This window comes from Nannobrachium achirus (assembly GCF_963921795.1).
Source record: "Nannobrachium achirus genome assembly, chromosome: 6".
Classification (NCBI taxonomy): Eukaryota; Metazoa; Chordata; class Actinopteri; order Myctophiformes; family Myctophidae; genus Nannobrachium; species Nannobrachium achirus.
The window spans coordinates 57,984,075-58,000,992 of record NC_137815.1 but is presented as its reverse complement, the minus strand read 5'-3'; the positions used below and the strand labels follow the sequence as shown (position 1 = coordinate 58,000,992).

Below are 16,918 nucleotides of genomic sequence, written 5' to 3'. Positions count from 1 at the left end.
GTCAAACATTTAACTTTTTTGACGTCTCAGGTTCATCTGAATGTCGTCTTGGCACGTCTCCATGCGCTTGTGTAACAAATCCAATGCAGCAGACAGACGGTCATACAGATCCTGCACACAACAAAATGCTTCGGTTACTTGACAGTCACGGATGGAAGTGTCAAAAGTCGTGGAAGACATAAAAAGTGGCTGTACCTGCGCTATGCGCGTCTCATTGTTGCAACTGTCCTGCATGTTCTGGATCTTGGCCTTCAGCTGCTGGGTCTCATTGGTGAGTTCCTGGATCTGGTCAGCCATCTCCTGTCGCTTCTCATGGACATGGTCACACTTCCTGTCGGGGACAAAACGTGAACACGTTTATTGTTCATTGACCTTTCAGGATGATCACAGGTTTATCAAGTCATTAAAAATATTTAATTACTTTGCTGATATCCAGATATCCAAGCTCAAATCTAATAACAAAATCTGAAAATTCACTGTCATTCAGGAGTCTGCACTTATGGGGTTTGCCATTTAATGTTAATTGCCTTTAACTTCATCGTCAACTTAAACCTTATAATATATACTTGGCTGACAGGAGTCCCCCAGGGGTTTCCCTCCACCAAATCTCTTAGCCCTAAATATGATCTACAAGTTCACTGTGGGCCTTTTTTGCCAAATGTTTTCCACAGAATAGAGACGCTAGGGTTCATGTGGTTAATACAAGAGTCACAAATAATCCAAGATCCGAATTCAATGCTAAATCTTCCAATATTGGGAGCCTAGAGCTGAGTGTGGGACTCCTACACAGTTTGACACCTCATATATTGCATGGCTATTCATGGGTTGCATTTGTAGTCCTAAACCGTCCATATTGAGGACCAACACAGGTGTTGTTCAATTTGTCTGATTGGCATAGAACCAATGTTCTACGTTAATCAAAACACCTGTGTTGGTCCTCAAAATGGCTGGTGTAGGACTACAAATGCAACCCATGAATTGGCTAACTCTTTCTTGTCTGTCTACAGAACGACTAATGGGGAGTGACAATTCACTCAGTTCACAATCTTGATACGATTCAATATTATTAACATGTTGTGTTAAAAGTGGCAGATTGCTACTCAATATGCCTAAATAAAACAATACCTCATAACAGCCTGAACGTGCTGCTCTGCCATCTGCTTAATGTTCTGCCTGCGGAGCTGCTGTTTGGACAACCTGTCCAACCTCATGACATGAGATCTCTTATCTCTGTCCACCTCAGTGTTCAGGATCTTTATTTCCTTCTGCTGCTTCTCGAACTCAGACACGTTTTCATCCACCTAAACACACACACACACACACACACACACACACACACACACACACACACACACACACACACACACACACACACACACACACACACACACACACACACACACACACACACACACACACACACACACACACACACACACACACACACACACACACACACACGTTACAACAACATTAAAATACAGCTATTCAAGGGGGTACACAACACTGACTTCCCTCACACATACTTGTGTGGCAACCTCAGAGTGAGCATGTTCATTTTAACCATTTAAACCCTTACCACGGCATATACCTTCTACCCCGGGCTCCCCCAGGAGTATGTACTTCAATTTTCCCTCTACACCATATCTCTTCACTGAAAATAGTCGATGTGCAACAGAAAATAGTCGATCTACAAGCTCAAAAAGCTTCCTAGTGTGAGTGTGTAGATCTGCTATTTTTATAGCAGTTTTGTAAACCTTTTGAATAATGTTATCCGGATAACTCCGGTTGTATGTAACTGTAGCCCATTTCAATCGTACCTCCTCCATTAGCTGCTTGTTGTTGTCAAGCCCAGTCTGTAAATCCTCCAGGAGGCTGCAGACGAGCTGTACCTCAGAGTCTGTGTTATTCAAAACCTGCACCTTGCTCTGCAGCTCCACAAGGAACTCATCTGCCTTTACCTGGAAGAAAGAATTAAACAAGCCACACACATCACCATCATGGTCAAATTAACAGACAATGGGCCTCTTGCAGCAATTCTCTCATTTCCCTCAATTGTCCCATAAGAAATAAGAGATGGCAACTCCAAATGCACCAAACCTTCTTAACAACCAAATCTGCCCTTGTGTGCTCAGTGATGAATCCCTCTTGGTCACAAATTAGATTTTGCATAAGTAACTTCCCTACAAAGACTCTTAGTCCGAGCATTTCAGGCAAAAAACGTGCACTTTATGAAAGAAGCATGACATTTGGCACACAGTTAGAACATGCCATATGGAAAGATTTTGGCTATAGGGGCATCGCAGATTTGTCTTGGGAAACTTGTGGGAGCCAATCAAAGTTGCTCTCATAGACTTTACTATACAGTAAAATAATACAAAAAATGAATATGCTTTAAGTAGCATGTGAGGGGTCAAACTAGGGTTTTTTCGGGATTCTGAATCCAATGCAAACATTTGTTTTGCACGAAAAACATTCCTTTCTGAGAAACGGCCACCACAAACCTTGATGATGACTCATCACTAAACCATAGTTTTATGGGGTCTGTTTTTAGCCCAAGGAATGTTTTTCCTGCAAAACAAATGTTTGCATTGGATTCAGAATCCCGAAAAACCCCTAGTTTGACCCCTCACATGCTACTTAAAGCATATTTATTTTTTGTATTATTTTACTGTATAGTAAAGTCTATGAGAGCCCAACTTTGATTGGCTCCCACAAGTTTCCCAAGACAAATCTGCGATATGGCCTGTTCTAACTGTGTGCCAAATGTCATGCTTCTTTCATAAAGTGCATGATTCCATCAAAATACTGCCCGAAACGCCTGGACTATCTGGCACATACCCAAGAAAAGGAAAGAACATGACCCAAAAAAAAAAAAAAAAGAGTGCAAGAATAAAAGTAGGTCGGGAGTGGCTTATTGTCGGTATAACTGTTAAATAAAATTAAAGTAAAACATGTTTGTTGTCATATTTGATATTTCACTTTATTTTAGGCATGTGTTTTAGGCGTGTTGTATATTTAAAAAGAAACTGCAATTTGTGGGAAGCTTGCACAAGTTTTTTTTTTTTACCCACTGTCAAATTGTGGGCATATGAACCAAAATTTTGGAAATTTGTTCAAATATCACTTCCTGTCTTGAGGCCCACTATCAAATAAATCCATAGACAGACAACAAAAGAGTACAACGTAAGAGCATGCAGTAGATGTATTTGATAATAACAGGAAACGGAAAGCATTGTTTCCTGGTAAAGTAATTGTAAAGAAGAGGTTGAGAAGGTAATATAGTAAATATGTATTATGTAATTATGTCATAAAACCCCTTTTCTACACATTCTTTATGGTGGAACATTTCAACTAAAGGCCCCATTTACACTGGCAGCCAAATCAGATCTGTGCCTTATCCAGATAGGAATCTGTACTGTTTAAATAAGTCTGAACACAAACAAGTCACTTGGAATCACATTTTTACTAATCCGACTTGAGCCACATTCAGAGGCGGTTTAAAATCTGATTTCTAAAGATGTCTCAGTCTGAACGCAGCAACCTTATCCAAGCATCCAAGTCGCATAATATCAAACTGTCACTGTGACAGATCCGATTTGGTCACTTGCAAATGCAGTGTGAACAGTTGGACCAAAAGATCAGATTAAAAAGAAGGAAAAAAAAAAAAAAAAAAAAAAGGATTTGACTGCTGTCTAAATGGGGCCTAAAACCAAGGTGATAACATGGTATTATCCCCTGGACCTTTCCCTACTCACTGTGGCATTCTTGATGTGCTTCACGTTTTCTTTCATTTTCTCCATCTGGGTCTTTAGCTCCTCTGGGGACTCCAGGATCTGAGACTGGAGGTTGGCGTTTTCTTCATTTGTGGTGCTCACACTCACCTTCAGCTTGGTCTGGCACAGACATTCAAACAGCACAGCTAAGAACCCATATTGCATAATTCTAACTGTGAAACATTGCTTAAATGGCAGCACTCAGCTACGCCCGGTGAGAAATAACTGGTACAGATCCGTGAAGCAAAAAAAGAAAACAAAAAAGAAAAAATACATCACAGCACCTTTAACCATAATATCCAAAATCAGCATGCAGAAGAAAACATTGATTTTTATTGCCTGGTGCTGCCCAAATAGTTTAAAATGTTAATGAAAATACATAGATTTGTTAATCGAGACAACATTTACATTGTTTTATAAATGTTGCTTTTAACAAGCACTAATATCTTAACAAATTAATTTTAGACTAGATGTTTAAGCACAATAATGCCCCTTTATTTAAGTATTATTTCGGAACCATGCAGGCCTTGAGTTACAAAAGGCTGAGAACCCCTTTTCTACAGTATATGTCATTGGGTTACTTTCATAAAAGTGCAAACATCTATTAACACATACCAGGGTCTGTGTCCGCTCCGCAATTTTGCTTCTCCACTCCGCAATGGAATCTTTCAATGCAGACTGGAAGGAAAACATATTCATGTCATTACTATGACGTCATATTGATGACATTTAAATGTGACACAGACGGACAGATACAGTACAGAGATCTCAATACAGCATATGGGCATAAAAGGATAAAGAGATTCTTGGATTTTCAGTTCTGGACAACTGCTGATCTGAAAGACTTCCCAACAGGGAGAGACAGCAATTATATGTATTTATAGATACTGTAGATGAAAAATTATTCAAAAGAGCTTATGACTAAATAATAACTACATTGTCAGTTCTTGTTTACATTTCTAAATGGACATACAAAATTTCCATCAGTCAGTGACAATATACTCTTTGCTACTTACCACTTCTTGGAATTTCTTGGCATTGGCTGCATTCAAGTCAGCGAGTGCAGACCCAAGCTCTCTGGCCTCAGCTTGCTGCTCTGGAGGAATGGTTCTGAACACACAATTACAGGATTTGGATGGATAATCAAGTTTAATTGTATAGCCTTTAATCACTGTTACAGTATCAAGGCACCCATTTGACAGTGAACAAAACTCTCCGTAGATTGGGTGAGGAAATACTCAGAAAAAAGGACGATAAAAGACAAGTCAAGTCCCCCCTCAAGGCTATACCCAAATGCAAGTACGGCAAATGACTTACGTCAGTATCGCGATTTTGCTCTCCGCTTCTTTAATGCCTCTGTTAAGGGCTTGAAAACGGTCCATATCTGCCCTCTGAGAAAACAAAGTAGTACAACTCCATTTATGAACACATTTTACATTTGTTTCAAATGCGTTGTACAACTGTACTTGTGCTCCACAAAATATGTAATGCCCAGCAGTGGGTCTTGAGACCATTATGACAGACATACAAATCTGGTCTCATGCTCCAAAATGAAATCCATCCTCTGCTTTCTGAAGTGAAGAAAGTTCATGATGCCACTTAGGACAATGGCTGTTTTCTTAGCTTCTGTCGAAGTAAAAAATAAATAAGAAATAAGCAACAATTTTGTGTTGCCAGATGTTGACTGAACAATGAAAGATTAATAAATTAGATATAAGTGCAGAAATACAAATACTGTTACTTACTTGGGGCCAGTAAGTCACTGAGGGAGAAGTCGTACACAAGGCAGGTAGGTAGAAATCGACGCCTGCAAAAAGTAACATTATACTAGTATATAAATTAGGATATACAAACAATCTTTATAGGAACAACATGCTGAAACCCAAATAAACCACAAACACTTGGTTGATTGGGTGACCAGAACGCTCGTCCCAAAACACACTCGTCTGTTTTCTTTGAGGACCACTCGCCCCCAGCTGTTCTTGTATTTGTTTTGATGAGGTTAAGGTTAGGAATACGTCTAGGGTTTAAAAAAGGTAGTATGCCTTGTCGAGCCATGAGGCCCATACGACTTGGCCGAGCCATGAGGCCCATAGAGCAGGAGCCTATCTCCTGTTTCTGTAGCATGAGGCAGCTTTATGCAAGTCAAGTACACCCCCTGGACAGGACGCTGTATGTCACAGGGACTTACCCCAATCCAACCCTTGATGCTGAATGCCAAGCAGGGAGGCACTAGGTCCCATTTTTCAGAGTCTTTGGTATGACCCAACCGGGGTTTGAACCCCGATCTCCCAGTCTCAGGGTAGGCACTCAAACCACAAGGCCACTGAGATGGTACGTCTAGGGTTAGGCAAAGTTTTACTAAGGTTAAGGTTAGGAATAAGGCTAGGTTTAGGCATAGATTTACTGAGGTTACACTTTGGAATAAGGATGGTTTTACGGAGGTAACGTTTAGGAGTACCTGGTGACGACCGTTCCGAGGTCGCCGGATTAGACCCGGGGCGAGCGTGTTTTGGGGCGAGTGTTCTTGTATTTGTTACTTGTTTATGATATTAATCTTTGATGAAACTCACATGCAAAGGTATAGACTCATGATAGCAGTCGCCCCCTCGTGAAATTGTGGATTTTCAATGTCCTCCGAGAGTGGGATCTTTTGAAAGTAAAAAGAAAATAAAATGTATTAAGGAGAACAAATGTGCTTGCTTGTGTGGTGATATGGTATATTTTAGTTACTGGTGGTAAGCCCAATACAAAAACACAGCACTTACCATGTAGAGACACTCTGGTCTGAAACGATACACTAGTTGTAAGGTCCTCATGTACAACAACTGGACCGTCTCTGGCTGAAAGGGAGAAAAATTTACATTTTCAATGACCATCACTGATGCCCAGGGGTCCTTGAGGGGGTTCCACTGGGTATCCAGCGAAATGATTGATAGTTAGGATTAGGAATCAATACCGTTACGGGTCTGTAACGCTGAGGGTACAAACATGTACAAATGGAACCAAATGGATGCTGCGGGTCTGCAACTCAAGTTTCTTTGTCGAATTCTAGCCACATATTGGGTGGGGAAGACACGACAGATAAGAGCTCTATTTGGAGAAAGGACTGGGCACGTCTCTGAGCCATAATTATTCCAAAAGGTCAATAGGACAAGATCCTCTCCCAATCCAGGCTGGATTATCAGATTCTTTGAATGAAGATTGCTTTAAAATAACTAAGGAGCTTTTCCAGGGGTATCGACAATGAGAGAGTAGTAGATTGTTTACCGTCGTTTAATACGCTTACAAACAGACTTTTGTATCATGAATGGGCTGTCAGCTTAGATGGAGATATCAGCATAGCATGTAACTTGCTTGTGGCAGTTAAAATAAGATTTAAAACCTAACAGGACAGTAAAATAAATAATAACTAACACATTAACAAAAAGCATTCAAGTAACCAGTGGTGTTACTGGTGTAAAGTAACTATAAGTACATTTACTTAAAGTTTTGAGATACTTTTACTATACTGGAGTATTTCAAATTGGCAGTACTTTTACTTCTACTCCACTACATCTTGGATCCGAATATTGTACTTTTACTCAATTACAATTATTTGAAAACTTTAGTTACTAGTTACTGTATAGATCTTGATTATTATTACTATCTTATTATTACAAAACACACATTAACAGCTACAGCCCTATTACATTGAAAACTTGAAATGGGACATTCTGCATAATGATTACTTGTACTTTTGGCAGGGTTGTCAACATTGGACTGTCAGAATCCAGGAGATTTATTTTGAATATAGATATGATCTTGCATGCATTGCCCCCACCCCTAAAGCGGGTCCTCCCCCAGAACATTTTTAACATAGTAGATTTAATCTCCTGTGTTCTGGTGAATTTTGTGCATGTTTGATACTTTTATCAGGCTTGCTTTACTAGCATGGGTACAATTTCAGCCTTAAAATGCCAAATGTTGGTGTACAGATTTGATTACTGAAGCAAAGGACATCTTTAATAATGACTTCTCATCTTTAAGTCATTACTTAAGTGAATATCTGTATGATCTTTCTTGCATGCATTGCCCCCACCCCTAAAGTGGGGGGTCTGGGGGTCCTCCCCCAGAACATTTTTAACATTGTAGATGTCATTTCCTGTGTTCTGGTGAATTTTGGGAGTTTGATACAAAATCCAGGAGAAATCCAGGAGATTTGCCAATCCAGGAGACTCCCAGGAGAGGGGTTCAAAATCCAGGAGACTCCTGGGAAATCCAGGAGAGTTGACAAGCCTGACTTTTGGTACTTTAAGTACATTTTGATGCCAACACTTTCATACTTTTACTCAAGTAGATTTTGAATTCCGGTATTTTGACAGCAGAGTATTTCTAACGTTGCAGTATTGATACTTTTACTCAAGTAAAACATTTTAGTAGCCTACTTTTTCCACCACTGACAAACAGAATCATGTCTACGACGGCATTGTTTACAGTGTGGTTGTTACCTTCACTGTGGGAGTGAGATCACTCTTTGAGAATTGTTTTCCTTCTTGTTCTGTAAGAACGTCAGTGCGGAAGAACTGCACGAGCTGGTCCGCTTTGTACATCGGGAATGTGTTTTCCGCCATGGTTATTTGCAGCGAAAAGCCTAAAGGCAAGCAGCGACAACGACAGACTATTGAACGGACACAAGTTTAACGGCGACTGACTGGAGACTCAGTCAAACAAATGGCGCTCTTATTTATTTCCTTCTTGTGAAGAATTCTGGCATCTGATTGGTGCATTCATACTTCTTCTTTCATTTCTTTTGAAGGAGCTGGCAGCGCATTGGTGCCATCGTGTGGTAATAATATACTACACACCAGTGTTTCTCGAACTTTTTCATTTTTCAAGGACCCCCAAATTGACCCCCAACATGACACTTATTAGCCTGCGGACCCCCATTTGAAAAGATATGACAGGGACCCCATAAGAGAAGATTTCTATGGCTCTAGAAGTGATTCTCAACCATTTTAATTTCAAGGACCCTCAGTTTGACATGCATTATTAGGCGGAGTCTGGCGGACCCCCATTCAATGGCATTTCTTTCTCTGAGACTCAAATTTATATTGTAAAATCAATGTTAATTTAACTCTGAGAGTGTAAAAATGGAACCAAATGGACCCGTCATTGATTGAATATTTTATTAGACAAAAATGTTGTACAGCACAAGTAGCCTTCAGTCAAAACACCCTGCCAAAAGTCCTTGCGGTCTTGTTTCCGTTGGACTCGAGGTCCTTATTCAATTCATCATCAGAGTCCAATTTGAGTTACAGACCCAAACAAGTTCCACATTTTGGTTCCTAAACTATAATTTAGCTGGGGGTCCCCGGACCCTGCACGTTGAGAACCAATGCTATAGGTGGCAGTATAGCGCTACTTAACGCTATAACAACAAGTAGAAGAATCACGTGATAACAGGGAAGTTAACGTGTGATGTATGCATAGAGGATGTAATATGTTTACCTTCCTTGATTTATGTGAGGAAGGGCATATTTAATGGATTTGTAGTGCAGTACATTATATAGAGCTGTCAACTAAAGGCCAACGGCTTTTAACAGTCATAATTTTCTACATCGGCCAGGCGGTTGTGTTTGTGCCATGGCGGCGGTGAACTGGGTGGAGAGAATCACTGCTTTCTGCCGCAGTCCTTCAGAGTTCCTCCTCTGCACCTCCTCGGACACCTTTCTAGCGGAGCTGCTGAGAGAGCTAAGAGACGACAAAGCCAGTGACAGCGTCAAGGTAAAGTTGTTAGTCGCAAACAGTGGTGGAAAAAGTATTCACATTCTTTCTTTACAAGTATAAGTCCGGAATTCAAAATGTACTTGAGTAAAAGTGTTGGCATCAAAGTACCAAAAGTGAAAGTACTCATGCACTAGGATCTCCTTTTAGTTGACCTTGTTCCAGTGAACTGTACTGTCATGCAACTGTACCTTTCCTAATAAAGTCTTCAAACAATGCAGAATGTCCCATTTCAAGTTTCCAAATGTGTAAAAATCTTATATAGGGCAAATATGTATATAGGGCTTATATGTATATTTTGAAATAATAATCTACAAAGTAACTAGTAACTAAAGTTTTCAATTAGCCTAATTGTAATGGAGTAAAAGTACAATATTTGCCTCTTGAGATGTAGTGAAGTACTGAAATTTGGAAATACTCAAGTACAGTACAAAAACCTCAAAATGGTACTTATGTACAGTACTTGAGTAAATGTAATTAGTTACTTTACACCACCGCAGAAACGTGTCTCAGTTGTTTTCTAATGCCTGTCTCCGTCCTTTTCTTATCTGCATCGCAGGTCGTACTGCTGTCCCCGCTATGCGAGTATCCAACACTGCTGTGCCCCTCCATCACCGTGGCTGAGGAGATAGCCTTGGAGCTCATGTCTGTATTTGCACAGTGCCTTCCCAAGTCCTTGCAGCTCCGCTGTCACCTGCTCCTGGCTCTCACCTCTGTGCTCACCTGCTCCTCCTGCATTGGCACCACGTCCAGCGGATCCCAGGACTTCCTGGCCCTCCTGCTCCAGATAGCGCAGGACACCAACGACAGTGCTGCGGTACGTCCTCTGCGGGCCGTGGCGTGTGACTGCCTGCGGGAGCTGGAGGCCTGCTGCCCAGGCCTTCTCGCCCAGCGCCTGGAGCTCCTGAATGGGCTTAGGCAGGAGGAAACCTCCAGGCTTCACCAGGCCTATGCTGCGCTCCATACCCTGGGACTGAGAAATGCAGTGTATCTGCTCGCCATGCAAACAGGAGCTGGGGCTAAGGATCTTAAAGCCCTTCTAGGAGGGAATGAGGTGGCCGAATGGGAGGCCGACCCAGATGCAGGCACACTGAAAAAAAACTCTGCCCTCCCCTCACCTCTCATCCTGGGCCCCATGGGTGGAGTTCCTACCCTCCAGACCGGAGCAGATTGCAGGGAGCTACGCTCCCTCCTGTCCTCTCTTCTGGAGGAGTCCTACCTACTCACACCAGTAGCTCAAGCTTCCCTGCTGTATGGCTTGATAGAGGTGGTTGCCATGGTACCCGGTGTGTCTCCAGCGATCCTCAGAACCCAGCTGCTACGATTGCTGGGTACTAGTGAGGTAAATTATTAATCATTTGAGCCCTAGCACCCATATTATGTGGGTTCTGGAAACATTTTCTGAAAATAGAAATAGAAATATTTGATGTAGAAGGAAACAAGCAGACCAAGTACAGACTCTGGTCCGTTTTACTAAGTATAGAGAGTGGTTAAAAATGTATTACTATTCGACTCTATAACTTTGATGAAGGCTAAAATGTATTTTTTTTGTGTCATTTAAGGTGTGTCTCCTCCACACCACTCTGCTGATGAAGGCTACATTCACGGACAGCCTGTTCAGTGCAGAGGACGAGGCTTTTGTCCTGAAGCGTCTGGTCAGCCTGTCCCAGCATCCGCTGCAGAGTACTTCTGAGAAGCTCTTCTACATGGACTGTATCTTACACTTCCCTGAGAACAGGCCGATCAGCTGCGCGGACGGTGACGAAAGTTTGCCTGTGCTGCTGACCCCCCGGCTGGCAGCAGCCTTGGTGCCCACAGTGTTCAATGACAGCGCTAGCATGCTAGCCCGACTTAACCTGCTGTCACTCGTCTACCTGGAGGATGGAGAGGAGGAGGAGGAGGGAGGGCGAGGCGTGGCCTATCTCTATGAGCACCTCACTTCCCTGTGTCGTATTGTGGAAAACCGGGGTAGCCGAGAGATGGTCGTGACCTTGTTCAGAGCGTCTTTCCTCTTCCTGTACCACTTCAGCCATGTGGAGCGCTATGCAGAGGGCCTGACCCAGAGGATGTGTGAGCTCTACATCCGACACACCCGACTGGCCCCACACCTCATCAACCTGGCTGATCACACCCAGGACAGACTTGTGGAGTCGGGTTGGGCGGCACAGCTGCTCGGGGCCTTGCAGACCGTAATCACTGATGCCCCTCTTGGCCAGCTCAAGCTGCAAGACCTCCGTTGGCACTTTAAGGTTCTGGCTCGGGTGGCCGAGGAAGGGGAGATCTCCCAGAGGAGCACCATCAGCTTCCTCTTCAATGTCATCACTTCATCTTCATCCTCGCTGTGTGTGAGCGGCGACTGGAGTCTGGGGAACAGTGTGCTGGCGGTGTGTAGGCGGCTACTCGTGCACCCCAGTCTGGACACACTCCTCAGCCCTCTGGCTGACATCCTACAGCACCTCACCTGCCACTACGGGGACACAGACATCCAAGACCACGCCCGCCTCTACTATACCCTTCTCACCACCCTCTCCCGGGAGAAACTGGGTGCTGTGCTGGCCCAGGGTGTCAGTAACGGAGGTCAGCATGCCAAGTCACGCTCACTGTCGTCGTCCATCATGGCTGAGAGCGAGGACCTAACAACGGCACTGACCATCCGACAGACAGGGCGGCCGGTATTCAAGCTGGTCAGACTGGACTCCAATGAGCCACAGCAAGGAACAGAAACCGGACAGAAAGTGGAACTTAACAATGAGTTAGACCCACGCCAGTCAGAGACCCCAATGGGTCAGGATAGGGATATATTGGAGGCCTATAGAGACCAATTTCACACCCCTGGGTTTGCCTCCGAAATAACCCTCCACTACAAACTGACTCACACTGAGGTTTATGACGCACATTTTGACCAGCTGTACAGTATCCGCATGCACTTGGACCTCACAGACAGCCACTACAGCGAACTGAGTGACATCAGTATTCCATGTCTGTTCCGAGACCGGGCACTGCCAGAAGTGAAGTTGAGACTGGAGCCCAGGCAACCCTACCCCACCACTCTGCGGGCGAGTGCCATCTTTACCACCCAGGATGGTTCGTCCTGGCACTCAAACCTACCAGACATACAGGTGGCATTCCAGCAGGTCTTCATGCCTGTGCCCGTTCCCCGGGCCTGGGGAGATGGGGACAAACTGAGGGTGTTTGAGGGGATGTGGGAGGAAATCTCTTCTGGTGAGTGTAGGGACAGAGATGCAGCAGAATGCGCTACTAGCCTGTTCTGTTGTGAGCTGCAGGAGAAGGCTCTGCGTGGCTTGCTAGAGAAACATTTTCTACCATACCTTATGACGGATCTGTCCGAGGACCAGTATAAGGTGCTGGTCTTTCTCCCTCCGCAATCCCATGTGTTGCTGAAGATTACCTCAGAGGAGGATGCTGTGCAGTTCAACATTGCTACTGATAACTGGCAACTTCTGCCTTTTATTAACTCTTTCCTACACACCATTACCACATGGTCACAAGAAAACTCAAGCAGTTGATGCATCTTTTTGGATTGTTTTTATGATGAGCCTTTTTAATCATATTGTCTTAATGGCTTCAATCCTCCTTTAAATGAAGATAATATTGATTTAGTTACTGCACATTAAATCACTGTATAGAAATTAAAATAACATATTTTACCGTTCAAAACATTAGACTACATTTTATTGGAGTTGCTCAGATAACATTGGGAAATCACGGGGGCAATTGTGGGAAATGTTTAATAAAATCTCTATTTAATGTATGCATTAACAGTACGTGATTTTGAACACCTGGTTTGTGAAATGTCCATCCAGATCATTTCAGTATAAGAGTCTCCTTTACTTTTAGATACATTAATGTAGAGACCAATTTCTTTATTATGGAACCCCTTTTAAAACAAAGGGCTTAACAAGTTTAAATTGAACACTGCCAAAGAAGTGGCACATTTGTGTGTTGATAAAATACTTTAATGTTATGTACAGGAAGGCAGAGTGATAAAATCAAACCATTTTGTGATCAGATGCTCCATATCAATTATGGCTTTTCCCCACAGTCCAGATTGATAAACTGTTCTGTAGTGTTCATTAAGACTGTAATTACATCCTCAGTATGTCCTTTGTTTCATTTTCATTTCACTTCAGGCAATCCTTTACTTAGTGATTCCCTCAAAATTGGGCTCTAAGCAAGGTGGCAAGGCCGTCTGCCTGGTGAGAAGCTTGTCCATGATGGCAATCTCTGCGTCCCTCTTCTCCACCTGGTCTACTGGGGTCCACGACTGGTCATGTTGAAGCTTGTATGCCGCAAGAAACGGGTGAGGGCAGCTTGGGCCCCATTCCTTAAAAAAAAAAAAGGATGAGGGAGGAAAATATCTTGAAAGATTTTCTTGAGAGGGTCAGCAATATTCCATGAATTACATACATACAATGTTTTATTAAATAAAGATATTTTTATTTTTACATTAGTATGTGTGCTTAAAGTAAACCTGGCATCCATATTTTGGTCATGCCATAGGCAAAAGTCAAAAATAGCCTAGACCATGGCTGAAAGGCTTTCATTAAACTTGTCGTACCAGTACAGCAGCAAAAATAGCCGATCTACAAGCTCCTGACACGCTGTGAGTTTTTAGATTGGCTATTTTTGCCATATGGTGTCAGGCTTTATATAACTTCCTAGTCAGCTATAGTGTTCATAACATGCATGCATGCACACACACACAGAACCAACACAAACTAGCCCACTGTAAAGCACCTATGTTTTGTTTTTAGCCATTATCGCCTGGGGAGAAGCGTAGACTTTGAACACCATACTCCCTCAACTCATAACATACTACAGTATATGCACACATGTTTGCTTGTAGGTCAGGTGTTGGGTAAGGTTACCATGTGTAGGCTATGTAACATCATCTTAGAACTTTCCCTGAGAGGAAATGTTGTGCAACAGCACTGCAGGTGCAAAGCAGCTATTGACATATTGTACTGTACAACATAGTACAGTGTCTAAATAGGGCTGTCACGATTATGACATTTTACATGACGATTAATTGTCACTCAAATAATTGCGATTAACGATTTGAATTGTGTTTTTGTCGTTGACAAAAACGAATTACATTTCTCTTAGGCTTTTAAGTTGCACATGGTAGATGGTAGATATGACACATAGCCTAAATATACAAAGAAATTACTGACATATTTGACAACTTTATACTTAAAAAAAAAAAACATTGGCGGTGGAAACAGCCGATCAAGGGGCGATGCGACACGTTGTGAGCTTGTAGATCTGCTATTTCCACTATTTCTGAAAAAGTTTCAACATTCACGATTATGACAAAATAATTGCGATTATGTCAAATAATTGCAATTAGACGATTATGTAATAATTGTGACAGCCCTACTGTATATCTAAATGCTGCTTGGCTTGCATAAATACAGTTGAAATACATTAAAAGTATTCAAAGAGTTATGCTATGAATGAAATGTCAACCTGTGGTGATATGATGGAGAAGTACTTCTGGCCAGATGGTCTCTGGTAGAGGTAGTACATAGTTCCTGGTTTCTTAACAATATTGCAGGCGGCATGGTGGAGGTCAGCATCCCTTTTGGCATCTTCTAATACCTAGAGATGAAGGTGTGTCAGAGAGTAAAGTTTTTACAATGTAAACAGACTGCTAGAATATACTCATCTCATGATCTCAATCATGTTACCATAGTGTTTCTATACGTATGGCACATCTAAAATGTGCAATGCAGTGTGCCTACAAGGGCACACTTTCCAGCAACCATTTTGTGACTTATATTCTTGCTAGCGATCAGCTTAATATCTAAAGGCAGTTGATTCCTAGCCTGGCTTGGCCAGACTATATACTAATGCAGCTAACTGCAGTATATCCCCTCCTTGTTTTAACATGGGTGGATTGTCTAGCTGCGCTAGGCTAGTTGATTCCAGCACTTGTGAAATGTGAATACACTAAAGTACACTTCTCAACCCAAAAGTTGTTTCTCTGCAGGCACACATTAGCTACAATGGCTCCTGTCCGCGAATTGGGAAAACAGGTAATTACTCAGTTATTCAGGAGCAATCCTGAAATATCCAGAACTAGTAATAATATAAAATGATTTAATGAGAAAAGTATCCCAATTAATTATGGAAATGTCTTCAGATGTTTTTGTGACACAGGGAGTGAAGTGGCCATTACCTTTCTGGCCTGTTCCTGTAGGTATCGGATCTGATCAGCAATGACTGTCAATTTGCTGCCAGCATTGGCTCTAACAAAGTCATCTCCCTGGAAGCAAACAGAAAAAAACACAGGAAAAAAGAAAGACCTTATACAATATCCACCCAAGAGTAAGACAAATGTCTTTATACAATGCTGATTTCAGGTTGTATCTGATCGTAAAAAAAAAGCAACAGTTTACTTCATACCCTTTGCACTTGTGTTGCAAGAGCTATGAGGTCCATAGGATCTCCTACTCTATTGGTCTGGTAGGAACTGACCAGTTCCAGTCCTTGGGGGCTTTTGCTGGGCTCCACCAGGGTCACTGCAAATAGACAGGTGGGAGAGAGCAGAGAGGCATATTACAATGTCATATCTCTGATCATCAATCAGTATTAATAATAACAACATACATTATGTCGATCAGGCGATGGCTTGCACATTGTCATTTGTATTTAGCATAGCACATTAGGGGCTCGTCACCGAAATGCATGGGACAACAACAGCATGAATAGCATGTAAATATTACAGTAGGATGTTAATCATAGACGACAAACTAGTAGCAGTAAGGTTACTAAAGTTAGGAGCTTTATCCAGTAACCCTCAGATCTGAGGGATACAGTACTGTGGGGCGACTGTGTTTTGGTATTCGTCTGGCTCACGTGTACAACACACTCTTTACGTAAAATCGTAACAGCTGCTTCTTGAAATCGTGGCAAAGATGATCCTCCGGGTTTATTTTCATCCTTTACCATAAAAGTCTACAGATAATGTGTTTGCAATTAGATTACACAATATATTCCTAGACAGCACTTCGATAACACTTCGATTAGCCAGGTGGCTACATATGGGACAGTGTAATGAAAATACTGCTACACACAACTCAGATACATTGTTGTAACACAGCACACAGAAATACATTTCTTTAGACAAAGCTGCATGTTGTGAAAAGAGAACTTATTTGTGTTAGCTACCTGTGGTGGTTTTGTCCGGCTGATTCGGAAGGCAAACAGTTCTGTCCATTTCTGTTGCAGTGTCAAGTAGCCTAAAAACTACTGTAACAGTGTACTAGCAAGTAGCTATGTAATTAAATGGTTGTAAGCCTATATTGCACGCACGATGGCTTTGGAGGGAATGTTTGACACTGACAGTGACA

The 16,918-nt window shown here is 42.3% G+C and overlaps 3 protein-coding genes across 3 annotated transcripts; 1 reads left to right on the top strand and 2 right to left on the bottom strand.

The window, feature by feature from the left end:
* Positions 1–9: 9 nt before the first annotated feature.
* LOC308287193 (kinetochore protein Nuf2-like) lies at positions 10–8,389 on the bottom strand (the record flags this gene model as incomplete). Its single annotated transcript, XM_080728311.1, has 12 exons — positions 10–331; positions 1,126–1,301; positions 1,821–1,961; positions 3,759–3,896; positions 4,392–4,454; positions 4,793–4,886; positions 5,094–5,167; positions 5,305–5,402; positions 5,522–5,583; positions 6,350–6,426; positions 6,545–6,619; positions 8,267–8,389. The coding sequence occupies 12 exons, from the start codon at positions 8,387–8,389 to the stop codon at positions 10–12; spliced, it is 1,443 nt and encodes a 480-aa protein (XP_080584437.1).
* A 1,001-nt stretch (positions 8,390–9,390) lies between these two features.
* On the top strand, positions 9,391–13,069 carry ap5b1 (adaptor related protein complex 5 subunit beta 1; the record flags this gene model as incomplete). The annotated part of the gene is made up of 3 exons (XM_080728508.1): positions 9,391–9,542; positions 10,102–10,884; positions 11,105–13,069. The coding sequence occupies exons 1-3, from the start codon at positions 9,402–9,404 to the stop codon at positions 13,067–13,069; spliced, it is 2,889 nt and encodes a 962-aa protein (XP_080584634.1). The 5' UTR covers positions 9,391–9,401.
* A 357-nt stretch (positions 13,070–13,426) lies between these two features.
* Positions 13,427–16,918, bottom strand: cUnh1orf50 (chromosome Un C1orf50 homolog). The gene is made up of 5 exons (XM_080728525.1): positions 16,737–16,918; positions 15,972–16,087; positions 15,745–15,831; positions 15,033–15,164; positions 13,427–13,887 (listed from the first exon to the last, which is right to left on the bottom strand). The coding sequence occupies exons 1-5, from the start codon at positions 16,783–16,785 to the stop codon at positions 13,702–13,704; spliced, it is 570 nt and encodes a 189-aa protein (XP_080584651.1). The 5' UTR covers positions 16,786–16,918; the 3' UTR covers positions 13,427–13,701.

What these genes read in the sequence shown, in the direction of transcription:
- cUnh1orf50 (XM_080728525.1), bottom strand. Translation starts at nt 16,785, where the DNA reads ATGGACAGAACTGTTTGCCTTCCGAATCAGCCGGACAAAACCACCACA. An exon ending in TTGCAACACAAGTGCAAAGG is followed by an intron (nt 15,832 to 15,971) that starts GTATGAAGTAAA and finishes GTTTGCTTCCAG; the next exon opens with GGAGATGACTTTGTTAGAGC. An exon ending in TCTCCATCATATCACCACAG is followed by an intron (nt 13,888 to 15,032) that starts GTTGACATTTCA and finishes TTTTTTTTTAAG; the next exon opens with GAATGGGGCCCAAGCTGCCC.